Consider the following 21,571-nt stretch of genomic DNA (forward strand, 5'->3'; position numbering starts at 1 on the left):
TACGGCCACACTGGGATTATCGCAATAATCAACGGCGTATCCCGTTAGTGTGGCCCAGGCATATTGAATTCCACATTATATTTGCCATTTTTAAATTATTATATAAAAATTGTTATACAAAAAGGGTGTTTTAAATAATGTTTTGTATTCTAGTTCACAGTAGCGGACAGCCTGTTCCGAATAGTCGGCAACGCTAAACTTCAGTCTAAAATAAAGGAGCGGGCGCTGTATACGCTTGGTTTACTCTGTTGCGGGGATCGCTTTCCCTTCGCGAAGCAAATCGTTAAAGGGTTTCTGCAGATGGCTAAAGATGTAAGTATTACTTGTCCCTCACAGGCACATTCGAGTTTTAGTGCATGCATGAATTGTAGGAGCAACCCCACAGGGGTGAGGGGCCGCTTGTTTATTAGCGCGAAGTGTAAATATTAAGTTTAAGCTTCCAATCTAGATCACAGGATGGCAGAACCTACCATGCACGTAAAAACGTATGTGAACTGTAGAGAGCAGCACCTACTTTGGCATGAAGTGTCAATATATACTTTTAATTTCAAACCATGTGTTTTTTTTTTCAGAGCAAAGAGTTTGAAATACATTTACAAATTGGTGAGTCGTTAGTGCTGTGTGTTGAGGGTGTCAACTCAAACGAAAACAGGGATCTCTGGACCGAGCTACCTAAAGAAGTAAGCTACGTCATTATTAATATAGGTATCGCCACTGGAGTTGATGTCACGCACACGACAAAACAATCGTGCAATGACAGCGAGATTTTGAAATAAGTGTTCTTATTCGTACCGATAGCAGGGGGGCGTCCTAGCTTCGGGCAAACTCGGCTCCGTTCGGCTCAGCATTGCTCCGAGCAACTATTAGGGTTGGCACAACTTGACGTCCCTTTGCGTGCACACCACAGATAAGATAATGACCTGAATTTTGACAACCCTAAATAGCCGAAAGGGATAGTGCCATATATTAGAAATGGACATCATGATTCGACCCTGAACCGCTGTCAAACTTCGGTTTTGAAGGAAGTTTCCTTTCTGTACGGTAGTACTATTATTTATTCTGTGCCGATAGCAAGTTGAACTGCCAACTGCAAGATGGATCAAAAAGTTTATTCAAGGTTTTTTTTTAGCTTAATGTCGTGCGCTTACGTCACATTCACTCATTCATTCATTCAATACTGTTTTGGCGGTTAATAATCTGTGTAGCTGTGTGTGTACTCATTCACCTTAACTCTCCTGGCGATACCTGTATTTGGAGTAGCGTTTGTAATCAAATAATTCCTACTAAGCAAATGCGAATTTTTAGGGTGACGCAAAGATAAGAGATCGCGAAGCATTGAAAGAAAACGACGAACTGTTGGAATGGCTAATGCAGGAGTTGTTTAAGATCGGCAAACACCCCCACCCACACTCGAGACAGGTACTTGTACATTGTAGTACCTTTAATTACCAGAGCCCGGAATTTTCGCGGCAAAACAAAAGACTGCAAACTCTAGCAAGATCTTTGTCTTTTGTTTTGCTGCGAAAATTCCTGGCTTTGTTAATTACATATATCCTGCGAAAAAAAACTATTAATTTGAACCTATTTAATTTCATATTTATGTTTAGTTCAAATCATGCAACCTACATTTTATTGACTTGCTGAAGTGTAGATATAAGTAGATTAATTGCTTATCATCATGTTCCTTGCATTGTCCCGGCTTTTGCCACGGCTCATGGGAGCCCTGGGGTCCGCTTGGCAACTAATCCCGAGAATTAGCTTAGGCACTAGTTTTATTGCTATACAGGGTGGCCAAAAAATATGTGCATTCCCGTTGCCAGGGAGGTTTTGGGATTATACTGAGTAACTTGTACTAAGGGACCAACCACGAAATCGCGAAAAAAATTTTTACCCTCCCATAGAAAATGGAGCAGCCAAAATGTATGAAATAGCCAAATTTTTTTATTAGCTCATCCCAAAATCTCCCTGGCAAATCTTTGTAGTCATTGAGAAGGTCTGTTGATCCCACGATCCCCTCCAATCTAAGCCTACGGGCGTCCGCTAAGTGGGGCGGTGGCACGGAGCGGGTGAGCGTGAGCGGGATAATGAAAAATAGTATGACTCATACAAATAGTATGACAGTATGAGCCGGACGCCCTAAAAAAACTCCTGAATTTTTCCCTGTTTTGCTGCATTTGTCAGTTTCAAGCTCTTTAATGTCCTGGGGCCCTTATAATTGTCCTTTTTATTTTTATTTGGCCTTCGTTCTAATGCTATAGTGTTTGTTTGACAGGCTACAAGTATCTGGCTCCTGGCTTTACTAAAGAACTGCCCCGAACGGGCGCCTATTTCGAACAAGCTGCCAGCTCTCCAGGAAGTGTTCATGGATTTCTTATCCGAGAACAGCGGTAAGTCAAATAATAACTACTAGTTGCTCTGTGAGGCTTAGAGTTGGGCGTAATCAATTACTTTTGGAATTAAATTACACTTGAAAGACTGAGATAAATAAATCATCATATCATGATAAAAGTGATAAATAACATGAAAATAAAACAAGATCAAGTGTTTGTTATTGTGAGCCCAGTGTGATCAGCTGTATACATCGCATTAAGCTTAAAAAAATAAAAAATACTTACTTCGTTGAGTCATTATCCAAGCGAACTCCCAATAGTATTAAGTGCCATAGACCATACTGGTGCTTAAGTCCTTTATGCCAGTTTCCGCAATTTTGAACTTTTTCCAAAAAACTAAATGACAAAAAAAATCTATTTAACTACCGAACCTGCTCACAAAATTCACGAGAATCGCTTGAGAAGTACGACCTGCAGAGGAGAACATCTGGACATATGAAAGCATTTTTCCCCTAGCTGAAACGGAGACCTTCACTAACGCTCGGTCAAAAAGACTTTGGTTATTACAAGGACACAGATGATAAAAAAGAAAAAATGAAAATTATATTTTCGGTTCAGAACTCTTAAACTTACTTTTACCCATTTGCCGTTACAGGAAAGCTAACATTTTACGTAAATTTGTGTCACTTAGCATATTTTGACTCTCGTCAGACCATAATCAGATTACAGCCTCATATAAAGATCTATTTTATCTGTGTAACTTGCACAACTGAGTAATGTAAAATTTAGTTATGTGGTCTGGTCTCATTGTTGACTTTTTATCTTAACAGAAATAGTGCAAGACGTCGCCAGCAAGGGCCTAACTCTGGTATATCAGAATTCAGACAAGCAAGCGAAAAAGGCCCTTGTGGCCCAGATAATAGATCAGTTCACCACTGGCAAGCGCGCTGTGGCTCAGGTCACAGAGGACACGAAGATATTCGAGGAGGGGCAGCTAGGGAAGGCTCCCACGGGGTAAGGGTAATGTTTGCCGAGTGAAACAGGCCCTTGTGGCTTAGATAATAGAGCAGCTCACCAGTGGGAAGCGCGCGGTGGCTCAGGACGCAGAGGACACGAAGATATTCGAGGAGGGGCAGATAGGGAAGGCTCCCATGGGGTAAGGGTAATGTTTGCCGAGTGAAACAGGCCCTTGTCGCTTAGATAATAGAGCAGCTCACCAGTGGGAAGCGCGCCGTGGCTCAGGATGCAGAGGACACGAAGATATTCGAGGAGGGGCAGATAGGGAAGGCTCCCACGGGGACCACGGGGTAAGTCTAATGTTTACCGAGCAAAAAAGGCCCTTGTGGCGCAGATAATAGAGCAGCTCACCAGCGGCAAGCGCGCCGTGGCTCAGGTTACAGAGGACACGAAGATTCGAGGGGGGGCAGCTAGGGAAGGCTCCCACGTGGTAAGTTTCGCTAGTAAAATAAATAGTAATAGCAGTCCTACGGCTAGTTTTATTTGGCGACCGCTTTTTAATATCGTAGCATCAATTCCGTGGACTTGTTCATTAAATTGATCAAAGCGACTGTACTCTACGACTCTAGGAGCGTCCGATAGCTGTAGACTTTTGTAGGTAAGATTCGTCCACGCGTCCGCACCAGTTAGCAACGCTCATACTATTTTTCCTTAACCCGCTTACCCGCTCCGTAGAAATAATCCACTATTACAAAGATATATATAATGTATGTGATACCAAATGTATTCTGTAAAGTAATTAATTAATTATCGTTTATTTGTGACGTTTTCAACCAAAAGGTACCACATTGTCGGTTGTTGATAAGGTTGATTTCAAATTTAAGCTAAATAGAAATAGCGCTTTATTGACCGACAATAAGTAGCCTTTTGGTTGGAAATGGCACATTTAATTTCTAATAATTGATTACAGAGGTAACCTGTCCACATACAAAGAGCTGTGTTCGCTCGCTTCGGATTTAAATCAGCCGGATCTACTATACAAGTTTATGCATTTGGCACACCATAACTCCGTGTGGAACTCCAAGAAAGGTGAGTAACCATCTAGTCTAGACGCGGAAGTGTTCGATAAAACACTGGTCTGATCACATTATCATTATTTAAGTAGTAAGAAATTGCTTATTTTGATACTGACCTGATATTCACTCATAATAACGAATAATAACCTTTTATGGCGTTTTCCATAAACGCGCTACAAGCCTCAATTAGCTATTCATCGTTTGTCTTGTTTATTCATTTTGACTTATGGATTTGTAAGAAAAGGATAACACATGAATTAACTAATTGAAGCTTGTAAAATCCATTACTGGTAGCAAAAAAAAAAAAATACGTTTTTAATTACACACTACCTACTACTTGAGCTAGTGTTTGAACTGTTATTTATTGTTCAGGTGCAGCATTCGGGTTCCACTCTATAGCTCTACAAGCGGGCGCCCAGTTGTCCGAGCACTTGCCCAAGATCGTGCCGCGCCTGTACCGCTACCGGTTCGACCCCACGCCGCGCATACAGAACTCTATGGCGAGCATATGGCACGCTCTAGTGCCCAACACGCAGGCTACCGTAAGCATTCAGTTGCAGACTACTCTGTAGTTGTCTGTACTTGCCCAAGATCGTGCCGCGCCTGTACCGCTACCGGTTCGACCCCACGCCGCGCATACAGAACTCTATGGCGAGCATATGGCACGCTCTAGTGCCCAACACGCAGGCTACCGTAAGCATTCAGTTGCAGACTACTCTGTAGTTGTCTGTACTTGCCCAAGATCGTGCCGCGCCTGTACCGCTACCGGTTCGACCCCACGCCGCGCATACAGAACTCTATGGCGAGCATATGGCACGCTCTAGTGCCCAACACGCAGGCTACCGTAAGCATTCAGTTGCAGACTACTCTGTAGTTGTCTGTACTTGCCCAAGATCGTGCCGCGCCTGTACCGCTACCGGTTCGACCCCACGCCGCGCATACAGAACTCTATGGCGAGCATATGGCACGCTCTAGTGCCCAACACGCAGGCTACCGTAAGCATTCAGTTGCAGACTACTCTGTAGTTGTCTGTACTTGCCCAAGATCGTGCCGCGCCTGTACCGCTACCGGTTCGACCCCACGCCGCGCATACAGAACTCTATGGCGAGCATATGGCACGCTCTAGTGCCCAACACGCAGGCTACCGTAAGCATTCAGTTGCAGACTACTCTGTAGTTGTCTGTACTTGCCCAAGATCGTGCCGCGCCTGTACCGCTACCGGTTCGACCCCACGCCGCGCATACAGAACTCTATGGCGAGCATATGGCACGCTCTAGTGCCCAACACGCAGGCTACCGTAAGCATTCAGTTGCAGACTACTCTGTAGTTGTCTGTACTTGCCCAAGATCGTGCCGCGCCTGTACCGCTACCGGTTCGACCCCACGCCGCGCATACAGAACTCTATGGCGAGCATATGGCACGCTCTAGTGCCCAACACGCAGGCTACCGTAAGCATTCAGTTGCAGACTACTCTGTAGTTGTCTGTACTTGCCCAAGATCGTGCCGCGCCTGTACCGCTACCGGTTCGACCCCACGCCGCGCATACAGAACTCTATGGCGAGCATATGGCACGCTCTAGTGCCCAACATGCAGGCTACCGTAAGCATTCAGTTGCAGACTACTCTGTAGTTGTCTGTACTTGCCCAAGATCGTGCCGCGCCTGTACCGCTACCGGTTCGACCCCACGCCGCGCATACAGAACTCTATGGCGAGCATATGGCACGCTCTAGTGCCCAACACGCAGGCTACCGTAAGCATTCAGTTGCAGACTACTCTGTAGTTGTCTGTACTTGCCCAAGATCGTGCCGCGCCTGTACCGCTACCGGTTCGACCCCACGCCGCGCATACAGAACTCTATGGCGAGCATATGGCACGCTCTAGTGCCCAACACGCAGGCTACCGTAAGCATTCAGTTGCAGACTACTCTGTAGTTGTCTGTACTTGCCCAAGATCGTGCCGCGCCTGTACCGCTACCGGTTCGACCCCACGCCGCGCATACAGAACTCTATGGCGAGCATATGGCACGCTCTAGTGCCCAACACGCAGGCTACCGTAAGCATTCAGTTGCAGACTACTCTGTAGTTGTCTGTACTTGCCCAAGATCGTGCCGCGCCTGTACCGCTACCGGTTCGACCCCACGCCGCGCATACAGAACTCTATGGCGAGCATATGGCACGCTCTAGTGCCCAACACGCAGGCTACCGTAAGCATTCAGTTGCAGACTACTCTGTAGTTGTCTGTACTTGCCCAAGATCGTGCCGCGCCTGTACCGCTACCGGTTCGACCCCACGCCGCGCATACAGAACTCTATGGCGAGCATATGGCACGCTCTAGTGCCCAACACGCAGGCTACCGTAAGCATTCAGTTGCAGACTACTCTGTAGTTGTCTGTACTTGCCCAAGATCGTGCCGCGCCTGTACCGCTACCGGTTCGACCCCACGCCGCGCATACAGAACTCTATGGCGAGCATATGGCACGCTCTAGTGCCCAACACGCAGGCTACCGTAAGCATTCAGTTGCAGACTACTCTGTAGTTGTCTGTACTTGCCCAAGATCGTGCCGCGCCTGTACCGCTACCGGTTCGACCCCACGCCGCGCATACAGAACTCTATGGCGAGCATATGGCACGCTCTAGTGCCCAACACGCAGGCTACCGTAAGCATTCAGTTGCAGACTACTCTGTAGTTGTCTGTACTTGCCCAAGATCGTGCCGCGCCTGTACCGCTACCGGTTCGACCCCACGCCGCGCATATAGAACTCTATGGCGAGCATATGGCACGCTCTAGTGCCCAACACGCAGGCTACCGTAAGCATTCAGTTGCAGACTACTCTGTAGTTGTCTGTACTTGCCCAAGATCGTGCCGCGCCTGTACCGCTACCGGTTCGACCCCACGCCGCGCATACAGAACTCTATGGCGAGCATATGGCACGCTCTAGTGCCCAACACGCAGGCTACCGTAAGCATTCAGTTGCAGACTACTCTGTAGTTGTCTGTACTTGCCCAAGATCGTGCCGCGCCTGTACCGCTACCGGTTCGACCCCACGCCGCGCATACAGAACTCTATGGCGAGCATATGGCACGCTCTAGTGCCCAACACGCAGGCTACCGTAAGCATTCAGTTGCAGACTACTCTGTAGTTGTCTGTACTTGCCCAAGATCGTGCCGCGCCTGTACCGCTACCGGTTCGACCCCACGCCGCGCATACAGAACTCTATGGCGAGCATATGGCACGCTCTAGTGCCCAACACGCAGGCTACCGTAAGCATTCAGTTGCAGACTACTCTGTAGTTGTCTGTACTTGCCCAAGATCGTGCCGCGCCTGTACCGCTACCGGTTCGACCCCACGCCGCGCATACAGAACTCTATGGCGAGCATATGGCACGCTCTAGTGCCCAACACGCAGGCTACCGTAAGCATTCAGTTGCAGACTACTCTGTAGTTGTCTGTACTTGCCCAAGATCGTGCCGCGCCTGTACCGCTACCGGTTCGACCCCACGTCGCGCATACAGAACTCTATGGCGAGCATATGGCACGCTCTAGTGCCCAACACGCAGGCTACCGTAAGCATTCAGTTGCAGACTACTCTGTAGTTGTCTGTACTTGCCCAAGATCGTGCCGCGCCTGTACCGCTACCGGTTCGACCCCACGCCGCGCATACAGAACTCTATGGCGAGCATATGGCACGCTCTAGTGCCCAACACGCAGGCTACCGTAAGCATTCAGTTGCAGACTACTCTGTAGTTGTCTGTACTTGCCCAAGATCGTGCCGCGCCTGTACCGCTACCGGTTCGACCCCACGCCGCGCATACAGAACTCTATGGCGAGCATATGGCACGCTCTAGTGCCCAACACGCAGGCTACCGTAAGCATTCAGTTGCAGACTACTCTGTAGTTGTCTGTGCTTGTGGTACTAAACTGTATCACAAGTCTGTACTTATGCTACTAATCTAGCGGCGTTGTGTCACAGGGCGGACACGCTATACATCAAAAAACACTTGCGTTTCTATGTGTGAACGGCACGTCTGTACGCGCGTCATGCGTCATTGTGTGAGTAAGTTGCTTTAAAATAGTACTGAGCGGCCGGCAAACGGCCGTCAATCTGGTGTCGCGGGGCGAGGTAATTCGAGTCGGGGCGGGGCGGTGCGTGACCGTTCTGTATGATAATAGTATCACTTATTCTGTGGTTGTGTGTTAACTTACTACAATGAATTCCTTGTTGTCCAGGTTCACAAATACCACAAAGAAATCCTTGACGACCTCGTAGAAAACATGACGTCAAACCAGTGGCGAGTGAGGATGTCCTGCTGTAACGCCCTTGCCGATCTTCTGAGGTATGTTATTGATTATTGAATTACACCCTTTCTTTTCACTTATTCTTTTTAGGGTTCCGTAGCCAAATGCCAAAAAACGGAACCCTTATAGATTCGTCATGTCTGTCTGTCTGTCTGTCCGTCCGTCCGTATGTCACAGCCACTTTTCTCTGAAACTATAAGAACTATACTGTTGAAGCTTGGTAAGTAGATGTATTCTGTGAACCGCATTAAGATTTTCACACAAAAATAATAATAAAAACGATAAATTTTGTGGGTTCCCCATACTTGGAACTGAAACTCAAATTTATTTTTCATCAAACCCATACGTGTGGGGTATCTATGGATTATGGATAGGTCTTCAAAAATGATATTGAGGTTTCTAATATCATTTTTTTCTAAACTGAATAGTTTGCGCGTGAGACACTTCCAAAGTAGTAAAATGTGTCCCCCCCCCTGTAACTTAAACTGAAAAAAACATATGATGTACACCCTGCAAACTTCCACCGAAAATTGGTTTGAACGAGATCTAGAGAGTAGTTTTTTTTTATTACGTCATAAATCGTAAACCGCAATTTACCTTTCACTCACGTTTCACATAAAAAATACATTGTTAAAATTATGTAATGTACGGAACCCTCGGTGCGCGAGTCCGAGTCGCACTTGGCCGGTTTTTTTCTTTTCTAATTCTTTGTAGTTTTACACATGTAAAATGTATAATTATTGGTGCAGTAATAGTACATTACTACAGAGGCCGGGAAGTAAGGGGTTGCCGGCCGAATGCATATATACGGCCGAACGTAGTGAGGCCGGATAGTTATGAGGCCGACAACCCCTTTTCACGCCGATGTATGTATAGTGCTTTTCTCAAACATGCAATGAAATAAAGAAAGAAATCTCCACGAAATCAAAGTTTTAATTCTAAAGAAACTAAAAGTAAACTAGGCACAAAATATAACTACCACCTGTACCTATCTTTATCACACGTGTCGTATATTTTACACATGTAGTTAATCAATTTATTACACAAATGTTCAAAGGTATATTTATGTATCTTTGATTTTTCGCCTTGCATCCTTCTGACTGTAGTTTTAGCCACATAACTAAGATTACATCGTTTTTTATGTTGATATTATGCTTTACATACATCGTTGCCTTAAACATGGAGTATAATTAACAGGTATTCATTTAATATTTATGTCGTAACTCATATTAAATAACACAATAAACAACGCACAATAAATCCAATAAAATAGAATTACAGATACACAATGAAAAATGTTCAACTTTACCTCCAAAACGATTAAAAAAACACCAACGCGTGTTTGAGTAGACATTTTTACCGCTAATATTTAAATGAAATATAGTTTGTCAAAGGACTGTCTCATTTCAAACATAGACAGAGATAATCATACTATCTTTGTCTTACACTGGTACTAGCACCCAAAAGAAAAGGATGAGTATAGTTTTTTTGTTCTTATTTACTGACAAACTGGTTTGACCAACTATATTTTAAATCTGTATTTGTAGGTAAATTTGCAATTCAATATTATTGGAATTTGTTAATAATGTTTTATTTATATATTTTTTGTAAATTCGATACAAATAAAACTGCAAAATATATTAATTATCGTTTATTGTTTTTTTTAAGGGGCAGAATGTCATTCCGAACCATAAGCAAATATTGGTTATAGTTTTTTTTTTGGCTGAATGCCATGATGCTGTGTCACAAATATATGTGATGTGGAAATTAAAAAAGAGCCACTTCCCGGCCTAGGCCTGCAACTTTGTATGAAATTTCATTACAGGCCCCTCGTCTAGCCGCGCCGGAGTCGTGATACTTCCCAGCCTAATATAAAGAACGTAATATCAATATTACATAGCATGTTTGAGAAAAGAATATTTACTTACTTACCCTTGGCGCGCTGTGAATTAAATGTCCGCTCTCGTTAGAATGCCTTGTACCATTTTTTTATGCATTGTAACATAATGTTGGCGTATTTTCCGTTGATTCTCTTTTGTTAGCAAAATACGAGCATTGTATCTTGTCTGTATTACGCGATATTTCAAACCCGCTATGTGAGCTGAGATATTCGTGACAATATAATTACCCTACTACGGTGTACATGTATCCACATAAACGCTCTTGAATAAGAGATCCTCTTCAAATTGTGTTTCTTTTGTAGATAGTGTGTGTGAACCATATTCCTTACAAATGCACTGTTTCAGAGGAGCTCTGAGTCTTCACGAGTCCTTGGCACAGCTGCCCACTCTGTGGGCCCAACTGTTCAGAGTCATGGACGACGTCCACGAAGGCACGAGGCAAGCCGCCACAACCACGGCTAACGTGCTTTCTAAGGTAGTTTCACAAAAAATACACGAACATTGCGATATTAAAATGCGAACGGAAGAACTGCAGGCCAAAGAAACTGTAATCTCTCTCTATCACTCTTCCATATTAGCGCGACAGAGTGACATTAGCGTATCGTTCGCTGCGGAGCGAACGATTTTCACTTTGGCTAGGCACCCTGTTAGGACAAGATATTATCCTGCAAGTGGACGACCAAACGAATGAAACAAACAAACTACTAAAGTAACCCTAACCGCGACGGGTTGCCTGAAATTTTGGGTTGCTTGATTCATCATACAAGTTGTTCGAGAGATCGGTGCAAATTTTATGTCAACTACTATATAATACATGGAAATTTATTTGCAAAGTCGTCGTCAATAGAACATGCAAATAATGTAAACAGATATGACAGATTTCGTTAGCGTTTGACACATAACCTTACATTTTTACGAAGGTTATTTCCCCTTAAATATTAATAATTAACATTTAATTTAACTAAAAATTTATATAAATAAAATATTTAAGGCGGTTCCCTGAGCCGGAAGGCGAAAAATCTCCTTATATGATCCTGTTTTTCTAAGAGGAGTTGATATTCGTAGACATGGAAAAAATATGTGTAGTTCTTGACTATATTATCTTTAATATCATAGCTTCCGATACACGAATTATGACACTTCGCTCGATACAATTAATTCCCAAAGTAACATCTAACTCGGACTTTTAATCCAATTTTACTCGGTTATTTATTATGTGATACCATAAACAAAAAAAGAAGAAAAAACAATCTTAACTTAAATAGTAATTTCATAGCTTCAGAATTTTGATATTGTAGAGTAACGTTTTTAAAATAAATAAAAATCGACAAAATTCGATCAAAATTGACACTTGGCGCGCATGATCTTTCCCGTTCTTTCTTGCGAAATGTGACAGAGACAGCGGCAAACCGATGGAACGGCCTTAAGTATATAGACTGTTGATAAGGTCATGGTTGTCCTTTTGTAGAATGGTTTGTTTACATTATTTGCAAATTCTATTGACAACGACTTTAGTTATTTTATTTCGTAATTTATCACTTGAATTATGTTCGTTTCTATATGCCCGAAAGTAAAGCGGACCATCTTTGGTTTTTACTATACACACACACACTTGTACACATCAACAGCTATGCGTCCGCGCGTCCGACGTGAGCCAAGGCAAGGACGGTAAGCAGATCGTGTCTGCCATCCTGCCCGTGTTGCTCGACAACGGCATTACTAACATCGTGCGCGAAGTCAGGAGTGTCAGGTACGGAACATGGAGATCAAATAGATAAAGATCTCTCTTCTTCCTCGCGTTATCCCGGCATTTTTGTCACGGCTCATGAGAGCCTTTAGTCAGCTTGACAACTAATCCCAAGAATTGGCGTAGGCACTAGTTTTACCAAAGCGACTGCCATCTGACCTTCCAACCCAGACAGTAAACTAGTCCTTATCGGGATTAGTCCGGCTACCTCACGATGTTTTCATTCACCGAAAAGCGAATGGTAAATATCAAATGATATTTCGTACATGATTGAAAGTCGCACACTCTTACCGCAAGGCCACCAGCGCTCTTAACTTTGCTTAATACTTATCTTTATCTATTTGATAAAAAAGTTTAAGAACAAATAGTGTGTTATGAGACTTGCAACATTGGATAGCATAAAGATGGGTTAAATTGCTCTTAAGTACATTTTTGACGCTCTAAGGGTCAGTTGCACCAACCACAGTTAGCGGACTATAATCATTATAATCAACGTCACTCGACAGTAAACTATGAAACTTCCTGTACAATAAAATTTTGCGAACCCTTTAACGGTGACAGGTTGTTTGGTGTAAAGTTGTACCTAATTGTCAAAGGTGGATGATGTTTGTCAAACAGTACACAATTAGCAAAAATGCTCAGCCACCGTCACGGACGATTAATAAAGTTATCCACATAAAACCTTAACCAACCGAATAAAAGATATGATTATAATCAAGTCATCTTCAGTTTACAGACAGTATCAAAACTAGTGGGTGCGGCGGGCGACTCACTCGCGCCGTTCCTACCGAAGCTCATACCTGCTTTAGTTGGCGCGGCGGGCGAACTGGAATCTGCCAAACTTTCGTACCTCAGTACGGCGATGAGTACTGACAGCGGCACAAGAGACCTTATCGATGATATGCGAGCCAATGCGGCCAGGCAGCACTATACTACTGATACTGTTGTTAAGGTAAATAAATAACATAAATCAGTCTCTCTCGCTATAACGTAATTCCGTCAGGAATTCGTTTAGGTGCTGCAAGCGCGCACTGCTTGCCCTTAGAGCTGGTCAAAGACGCCTAGTCTTACTAAGATGGCATATAGTCGAGAAATTGTGTGGCGAGGTGGCCTAGGGGTTCATGGCGTTAGCCGCGATAGCTAAAGACGCCGGTTCGAATCCGGCCTTCACCACTGGAGGGCTTCGTCTTTTTCTTTAATATATGACATCTATTAGAGTTTTTAATTTATATATAGTAGTGTGACTAGTGACTACTTAAAAAAAAAACAAATCAAAATATTTAATAAAATAATTTGATTTGTTCCCAAACTTTTTCTAAATTGATTTTACTATTTAAACTTAAATACTATTGAAACAGCAATTTTTCAACATGGCCTAATCAGTACCTACTTTATCTAATTTCAAACATACTCTTATGAAAACATATCGTTTTCCCACAGTGTATGCCGTTCATAAACATCGAGGTGATGAAAGAAACCCTCCCCAAAATCCTGGAACTGACCAAATCGCCCCAACTCTGTACCAAAGTCGCCTGCACGCACTTCATAGTGCTGGCCGCGCATTACTTGCGGAGTGACATGGAGCCGGTCGCCGGGAAGATTATGAGCAACCTGCTCAATGGGGCGTTTGACAGGAACGCGACGGTTAGGAAGAACTATGCGGAGGCGTTGGGGCAAGTTTCAGCTTACGCTAAGGTAAGGTTTAAATTACCCTTCCCAAAATCCTGGACCTGACCAAATCGTCCCAACTCGGCCCTAAAGTCGCCTGGACACACTTCATATGCTGGCCGCGCGTTACTTGCGGAGTGACATGGAGCCGGTCGCCGGGAAGATTATGAGCAACCTGCTCAATGGGGCGTTTGACAGGAACGCGACGGTTAGGAAGAACTATGCGGAGGCGTTGGGGCAAGTTTCAGCTTACGCTAAGGTAAGGTTTAAATTACCCTTCCCAAAATCCTGGACCTGACCAAATCGTCCCAACTCGGCCCTAAAGTCGCCTGGACACACTTCATATGCTGGCCGCGCGTTACTTGCGGAGTGACATGGAGCCGGTCGCCGGGAAGATTATGAGCAACCTGCTCAATGGGGCGTTTGACAGGAACGCGACGGTTAGGAAGAACTATGCGGAGACGTTGGGGCAGGTTTCAGCTTACGCTAAGGTAAGGTTTAAATTACCCTTCCCAAAATCCTGGACCTGACCAAATCGTCCCAACTCGGCCCTAAAGTCGCCTGGACACACTTCATATGCTGGCCGCGCGTTACTTGCGGAGTGACATGGAGCCGGTCGCCGGGAAGATTATGAGCAACCTGCTCAATGGGGCGTTTGACAGGAACGCGACGGTTAGGAAGAACTATGCGAAGGCGTTGGGGCAAGTTTCAGCTTACGCTAAGGTAAGGTTTAAATTACCCTTCCCAAAATCCTGGACCTGACCAAATCGTCCCAACTCGGCCCTAAAGTCGCCTGGACACACTTCATATGCTGGCCGCGCGTTACTTGCGGAGTGACATGGAGCCGGTCGCCGGGAAGATTATGAGCAACCTGCTCAATGGGGCGTTTGACAGGAACGCGACGGTTAGGAAGAACTATGCGGAGGCGTTGGGGCAAGTTTCAGCTTACGCTAAGGTAAGGTTTAAATTACCCTTCCCAAAATCCTGGACCTGACCAAATCGTCCCAACTCGGCCCTAAAGTCGCCTGGACACACTTCATATGCTGGCCGCGCGTTACTTGCGGAGTGACATGGAGCCGGTCGCCGGGAAGATTATGAGCAACCTGCTCAATGGGGCTTTTGACAGGAACGCGACGGTTAGGAAGAACTATGCGGAGGCGTTGGGGCAAGTTTCAGCTTACGCTAAGGTAAGGTTTAAATTACCCTTCCCAAAATCCTGGACCTGACCAAATCGTCCCAATTCGGCCCTAAAGTCGCCTGGACACACTTCATATGCTGGCCGCGCGTTACTTGCGGAGTGACATGGAGCCGGTCGCCGGGAAGATTATGAGCAACCTGCTCAATGGGGCGTTTGACAGGAACGCGACGGTTAGGAAGAACTATGCGGAGGCGTTGGGGCAAGTTTCAGCTTACGCTAAGGTAAGGTTTAAATTACCCTTCCCAAAATCCTGGACCTGACCAAATCGTCCCAACTCGGCCCTAAAGTCGCCTGGACACACTTCATATGCTGGCCGCGCGTTACTTGCGGAGTGACATGGAGCCGGTCGCCGGGAAGATTATGAGCAACCTGCTCAATGGGGCGTTTGACAGGAACGCGACGGTTAGGAAGAACTATGCGGAGGCGTTGGGGCAGGTTTCAGCTTACGCTAAGGTAAGGTTTAAATTACCCTTCCCAAAATCCTGGACCTGACCAAATCGTCCCAACTCGGCCCTAAAGTCGCCTGGACACACTTCATATGCTGGCCGCGCGTTACTTGCGGCATGACTTGGAGCCGGTCGCCGGGAAGATTATGAGCAACCTGCTCAATGGGGCGTTTGACAGGAACGCGACGGTTAGGAAGAACTATGCGGAGACGTTGGGGCAGGTTTCAGCTTACGCTAAGGTAAGGTTTAAATTACCCTTCCCAAAATCCTGGACCTGACCAAATCGTCCCAACTCGGCCCTAAAGTCGCCTGGACACACTTCATATGCTGGCCGCGCGTTACTTGCGGAGTGACATGGAGCCGGTCGCCGGGAAGATTATGAGCAACCTGCTCAATGGGGCGTTTGACAGGAACGCGACGGTTAGGAAGAACTATGCGGAGGCGTTGGGGCAAGTTTCAGCTTACGCTAAGGTAAGGTTTAAATTACCCTTCCCAAAATCCTGGACCTGACCAAATCGTCCCAACTCGGCCCTAAAGTCGCCTGGACACACTTCATATGCTGGCCGCGCGTTACTTGCGGAGTGACATGGAGCCGGTCGCCGGGAAGATTATGAGCAACCTGCTCAATGGGGCGTTTGACAGGAACGCGACGGTTAGGAAGAACTATGCGGAGGCGTTGGGGCAGGTTTCAGCTTACGCTAAGGTAAGGTTTAAATTACCCTTCCCAAAATCCTGGACCTGACCAAATCGTCCCAACTCGGCCCTAAAGTCGCCTGGACACACTTCATATGCTGGCCGCGCGTTACTTGCGGCATGACTTGGAGCCGGTCGCCGGGAAGATTATGAGCAACCTGCTCAATGGGGCGTTTGACAGGAACGCGACGGTTAGGAAGAACTATGCGGAGACGTTGGGGCAGGTTTCAGCTTACGCTAAGGTAAGGTTTAAATTACCCTTCCCAAAATCCTGGACCTGACCAAATCGTCCCAACTCGGCCCTAAAGTCGCCTGGACACACTTCATATGCTGGCCGCGCGTTACTTGCGGCATGACTTGGAGCCGGTCGCCGGGAAGATTATGAGCAACCTGCTCAATGGGGCGTTTGACAGGAACGCGACGGTTAGGAAGAACTATGCGGAGGCGTTGGGGCAAGTTTCGGCTTACGCTAAGGTAGGTTTTTATTGGTTCTCCCTTAGTTTACGTAAGTAGTTATTTTACTGCTACTATGACGATGGGTATCCTGAAAAGGTCTATGGAAAGGTACCAATACTTAGTTAGACATTGGAAACAAGTGTGCTCTATCTCTAAGTAAACTTGTTTAAATCTAGTAATTGTAACCTCTCGTATGCTAAGACGGATCCGTGCGTGGGAATTTAAATCTATCTGTCCTTCAAGGTCATATGTTCAATGATCAAATTTGACAGGCAGCATACGAGGGGTTAAACCTACTTCTAATAGTCGATCGTTTTGACATTTGGTAGATAAAAAATACGGCAGTAAAATAATAAGATACTGTATGCAAATAGGCTTGTTCGATTAGATTTTATTACACTTGCGCGCGGGTGATGAGACGTAGTCACCTATATAAAAATGTTAGGCGTGTGTCTGTTATGCACATTTTATTATTTGTAGGTGAAATCAACTATAAAACCTTTGTTATCAAAAGTTACAATGACAAAGGAGTTAGATATGCATCCTAATATTTCGTTTTTTTCTGACATGAAGATTAATGAGTCTCCGTTTCAGCAATCGTCAATCGATAAGCTGATGAAGAAGCTAGTAGGGCTATACGAGACGAAAGAAGACGACACGGCGCGGTCGGCCATCGCGCTCACACTCAAATCCATCGCCAAGGCCAAGATAGAACACGTGAAGGACAATGAGGCGGTCTTGGCGCCTATGGTGTTCTTGGCTATGCACGCGCCGAAGGATGACGGTAAAATACCTACCCTCTTATTCATAAAACTTTACGGGCCTGATTTAGTTAAATTATGTTTTATCCCTTTCTTACAAATACATAAGTCAAAATGACAGATAAAGACTAACGATTCATAGCTAATTCAGGCCTGTTATGAATAACGCCATTAATGTTGTTATTCACTCATTCAAAAGCTGATGAAAAGACTAAACGGCACGTTCAATTCGATTGCAGTTATCGTATCTGTACCATTATATTTTCATTATTTCTTGAGGGCAAGATAAGTCCAGCAGATACTGGTAAAGATATATATTATCTATTTACTACAATCTTGTGTATATGGTATAATATAAACTGCCCCCATTGTTGTACAGACTCTTCGACTGTGGAGATGTTCGAGGACATATGGTCGGACATCAGCCCGGCGCGGGCAAGCGGCATCCGCCTGCACCTGCCCGCCATCCGCGAGGAGATCGACCGCGCGCTCAACTCCAGCAGCTGGACCAAGAAGATACAGGTCAATGCACGGATTTAAATATACCATAGATGACGCAAATGCATCTACTTCGCGTGTCCGAACCCCGAAAAATCCTCGGGGTCGACAGTCGCTCTTGACAGACTGTGCGGTTCTCCAGAAGCTTCCTCGCACAGCTAAACTGTGGAATGAACTGTCGCCAGCGGTATTTCCGGACCGATTCCACATTCAAACCCTCAAGAAAAGAGCGTATTCAAAGGACGGCAAAGTGTACGTACATGGGCGACGGTAATCGTATACCATCGGGCGAGTCGTCTGCTTGTTTGCCTCCTATATCTTAAAAAATCGTCCCTGATAATCCCTGGTGGCAAAGCAAAGCATCTTCCTTTTATCTAGAAAACCCGATCGATTTTATTATGGTGTTCCAAAGCATAACTTAGGCGTAAAAAAATCCCCAGGCGGCGAACGCAGTAAAGACGATATGCAAAGACCTCCCGGACGGGCTGGGCGGTCAGCGGGAACAGTTGATCCGGGCGCTCTTAGCGGCCGTCCACGGGAAGACCTTCGATGGGAAACAGCACATGATACAAGCACTCGCAGAGTGCTGCAGGTCAGTTTAAACTTTGTGTATTATCTGACAGTTTATAAACCTTATTTCAAAGACATAAGATTCACCGATGGTGATTCTAGAGTATTGTATTGCGATATGTAAAGACCTCCCACGGCTTAGGCGACCAGAGGGATCAGTTGATCCGGGCGCTGTTAGCGGCCGTCCACGGGAAACCACACATGATACAATCGTTTGCTAAGTGTTCTATAAATTATCGAATTTAAACTATCGTGAGACATATTAACTTATATAGCTTGGCGGTTTACCGCTACCGTCCGTCGTGATTGCTACTCACTCGGGCACTGTTAGTGCTTGAAAATGGAGACCTAGGCTCTCCGAAACATGTCGCGCGAGTGTCTAAAATTACGTGAGTGAAACCGCCAAGTTATTCATGTTCTATAAATTAATTAATTTATAAATTAATGAATATCTGAAGCACTGTTCTCAATTTTATCAATCGACTTCAAACTAACAGAAGGTTAAACATCCAGACACCTGTTCCGAGACATCCTGACCAACGAAACCGTGCTATATTATTAGGTTATATATTTACCTTTAACCACTGCCTTCGCGATTAGTACCTAACTCTTTATCATTTCGATTAGTACCTAGCTTTGAAACCACTCTAAGAGCGGCGAATGAGACACAATATCTAGTCACATAGTCGATTTATCGTATCTAACTTATCAATATCTTCCAGCGTAAAAGACGGCGAGGCGCCTATATCCCAAGCGCTCGCGTCAGAATGTATCAACGCGCTGCTAGTAGAAGCTCGGAAACAAGAAATGGTGTACAAGAAACACGCCATCGCCGCGCTAGGAGAGGCGCTCAGCGCCGTTGAGACGGACCACTTCAATCAAGTCTATGAGATCGTCAAAGTCATACTATCCAAGGTAAATTTCAGATCAAGGTTATTTAAAAACCTGGTTTAATTTTAATTTTAAGAAATGGTGAGGCCAAGAAATTCACATCTACCCTTTACAATTCACGCAAGGTCCCTTGCGCGTTTTAGAGACTATCTTGTAACCTAAATCAGAAAATTCAACTTGAAATGTAAACAAGGGTGCTGGCCCCTGGAGTTCATGCACGCTCCATATGACTAATTATAACACTCTTCATCATTCATAAATTTTGATTATTCATTTTATAAAAATGACGCCTCATTACAAAAAATAGTGTTATTCACACACACAATATCTTTTAGGACGAGTTATCAATGGGCAAGGAATCAGACGAGGAAGACAACGAAGGCGCGCGCTTGCGGCGCGAGCAACTCGGCGCTTTGAAGGAGACCGCGTACGAGCTGCTGGGCAAGGCGTGGCCTAAGGATGCCGCTACGCAAGGTAAACACAACAGAAAGAGACTGCAATTATGTATCTGTTAAGACAAGTTGCCAGGCCGTCGGAGGAGTCCGACGAGAAGACAACGAAGGCGCGCGCGTGCGACGAGTTATCAATGGGCAATCGGAAGACGCCACCAAACTAGGTAAACTCGTCCTATAATGTTGACTAATTATAGGACGAGTTGTCAGACGAGAATCGGACGAGAAACAGAAGAGCTGCTCGCTGAAGGAGACCACCTCCGAACTTTTAAGCAAGGCCTGGCTTAAGCAATAATATCCTAGACATAACCTTCTGTTTGAATGTAAGGTTCTTAGGGCCAACGGAGCGTTTAATTCAATGTTCCAATGAAGCGCAACATTGACATGCCGCTTTAGTAGTAGTAGTAGTAAAACTCTTTATTGTACAAAAAGAAACATAAAGCAAGAGAGAAACGCATCATTTGTACAAAGGCGGACTTATCCCTTTCAGGGATCTCTTCCAGTTAACCTTTGAGCAATTGAGGGAGAATTAGCTCCAAGCTAGATCGCGTCCGCAATGACAATCAAGATTAAACTCTTCATATAAAACCTTTAGGTCGTTTTTTGGCTGGCCATTTCTAATTTAGATTTCTGGGACTCAAGGGTTTAACCGACAATAAAATTAACCTTTACAAATGCGATAACCTTAGTAAAACGTTTTTTTTATTTTTAGAAAAATACCAAGACGTATTCTTCGAACACTGCGCGACCTCATACTCCATGAGTTCACGCCCCACACAATTATCTATTCTCGCCGCCGCCACGCGAGTTGTCGAAAGACTGGTCGTGCTTAACGCCGAGCCTATGGACACGGACAACGTCACTGACAGTAGGAGCAAGGCTATAAGCAGCGTCGTTGGACATGCGGCCACCATTATTGACTACACGTTGAGTAAGTTACACTTCACACACACACAGTTGTCTATCTTCGCCGCTACGTGGGTTGAGATGCTGGTCGTGCCTAATGCCGAGCCTATGGACACGGACAACGTCACTGACAGTAGGAGCAAGGCTATAAGCATCGTCGTTGGACATGCGGCCACCATTATTGATTACACTACACACTTGAGTAATTAACAGTTCACACACACTATTTACCGCTACACAGGTTGTAGAGACTGATAGTCCTTAGTGTCGACCCTATAGACAGACGAGTCCGACAGTAGGAGCAAGGCAGCGTAGTCGGTCATGAGGGCGCCATCATTGACTATTCATTTAATAAGTACTTATTATAGACAAAAGAATAAATAAATAAATGCCATATCTCATGACAAAAACTTAATTGTTACATTGTTTTATCTCGATGCAATGTTGTGGTGCATGAATTAATATAAAATAATTTAATTTAAAGAAATATGAACTCAATTGTCTTAAATAAATTTGTTTTATTTTTTATATCACAATTGTGTTCTTGCAGAAAACAACAATCAAATGAGGCACAGGCGAGACGCGTTGAATCTCATGGAAGTGCTCGTCAAAAAGCTCAAAGGTAAACCTAATCTAATCTTATTTAGTAGCACAGTCAAGAGTAATCTTTACCTCTCAGTCATTGAAATTTAAGGCAGTATGATATTAAGAAATTTCTGAATCTTA

At 44.9% G+C, this 21,571-nt stretch overlaps 1 protein-coding gene across 1 annotated transcript in view; it reads left to right on the forward strand.

Annotated features, from left to right (window-relative positions):
• Positions 1 to 21,571, forward strand: part of LOC134743251 (proteasome adapter and scaffold protein ECM29) — a 35,924-nt gene that overhangs the window by 12,816 nt on the left and 1,537 nt on the right. The window contains exons 19-37 of the mRNA XM_063676660.1: positions 154 to 312; positions 573 to 680; positions 1,306 to 1,419; positions 2,273 to 2,387; positions 3,161 to 3,344; positions 4,258 to 4,376; positions 4,736 to 4,905; positions 8,590 to 8,696; positions 10,905 to 11,034; positions 12,188 to 12,309; positions 13,036 to 13,258; positions 13,747 to 14,001; positions 17,362 to 17,551; positions 17,908 to 18,050; positions 18,467 to 18,618; positions 19,319 to 19,511; positions 19,823 to 19,961; positions 20,652 to 20,870; positions 21,396 to 21,467. Coding sequence (XP_063532730.1) covers positions 154 to 312; positions 573 to 680; positions 1,306 to 1,419; positions 2,273 to 2,387; positions 3,161 to 3,344; positions 4,258 to 4,376; positions 4,736 to 4,905; positions 8,590 to 8,696; positions 10,905 to 11,034; positions 12,188 to 12,309; positions 13,036 to 13,258; positions 13,747 to 14,001; positions 17,362 to 17,551; positions 17,908 to 18,050; positions 18,467 to 18,618; positions 19,319 to 19,511; positions 19,823 to 19,961; positions 20,652 to 20,870; positions 21,396 to 21,467 — 2,914 coding nt within the window. The remainder of the gene's footprint in view (positions 1 to 153; positions 313 to 572; positions 681 to 1,305; positions 1,420 to 2,272; positions 2,388 to 3,160; positions 3,345 to 4,257; positions 4,377 to 4,735; positions 4,906 to 8,589; positions 8,697 to 10,904; positions 11,035 to 12,187; positions 12,310 to 13,035; positions 13,259 to 13,746; positions 14,002 to 17,361; positions 17,552 to 17,907; positions 18,051 to 18,466; positions 18,619 to 19,318; positions 19,512 to 19,822; positions 19,962 to 20,651; positions 20,871 to 21,395; positions 21,468 to 21,571) is intronic.

The sequence above is a fragment of the Cydia strobilella genome, chromosome 7 (genome assembly GCF_947568885.1).
Source record: "Cydia strobilella chromosome 7, ilCydStro3.1, whole genome shotgun sequence".
Lineage (NCBI taxonomy): Eukaryota > Metazoa > Arthropoda > Insecta > Lepidoptera > Tortricidae > Cydia > Cydia strobilella.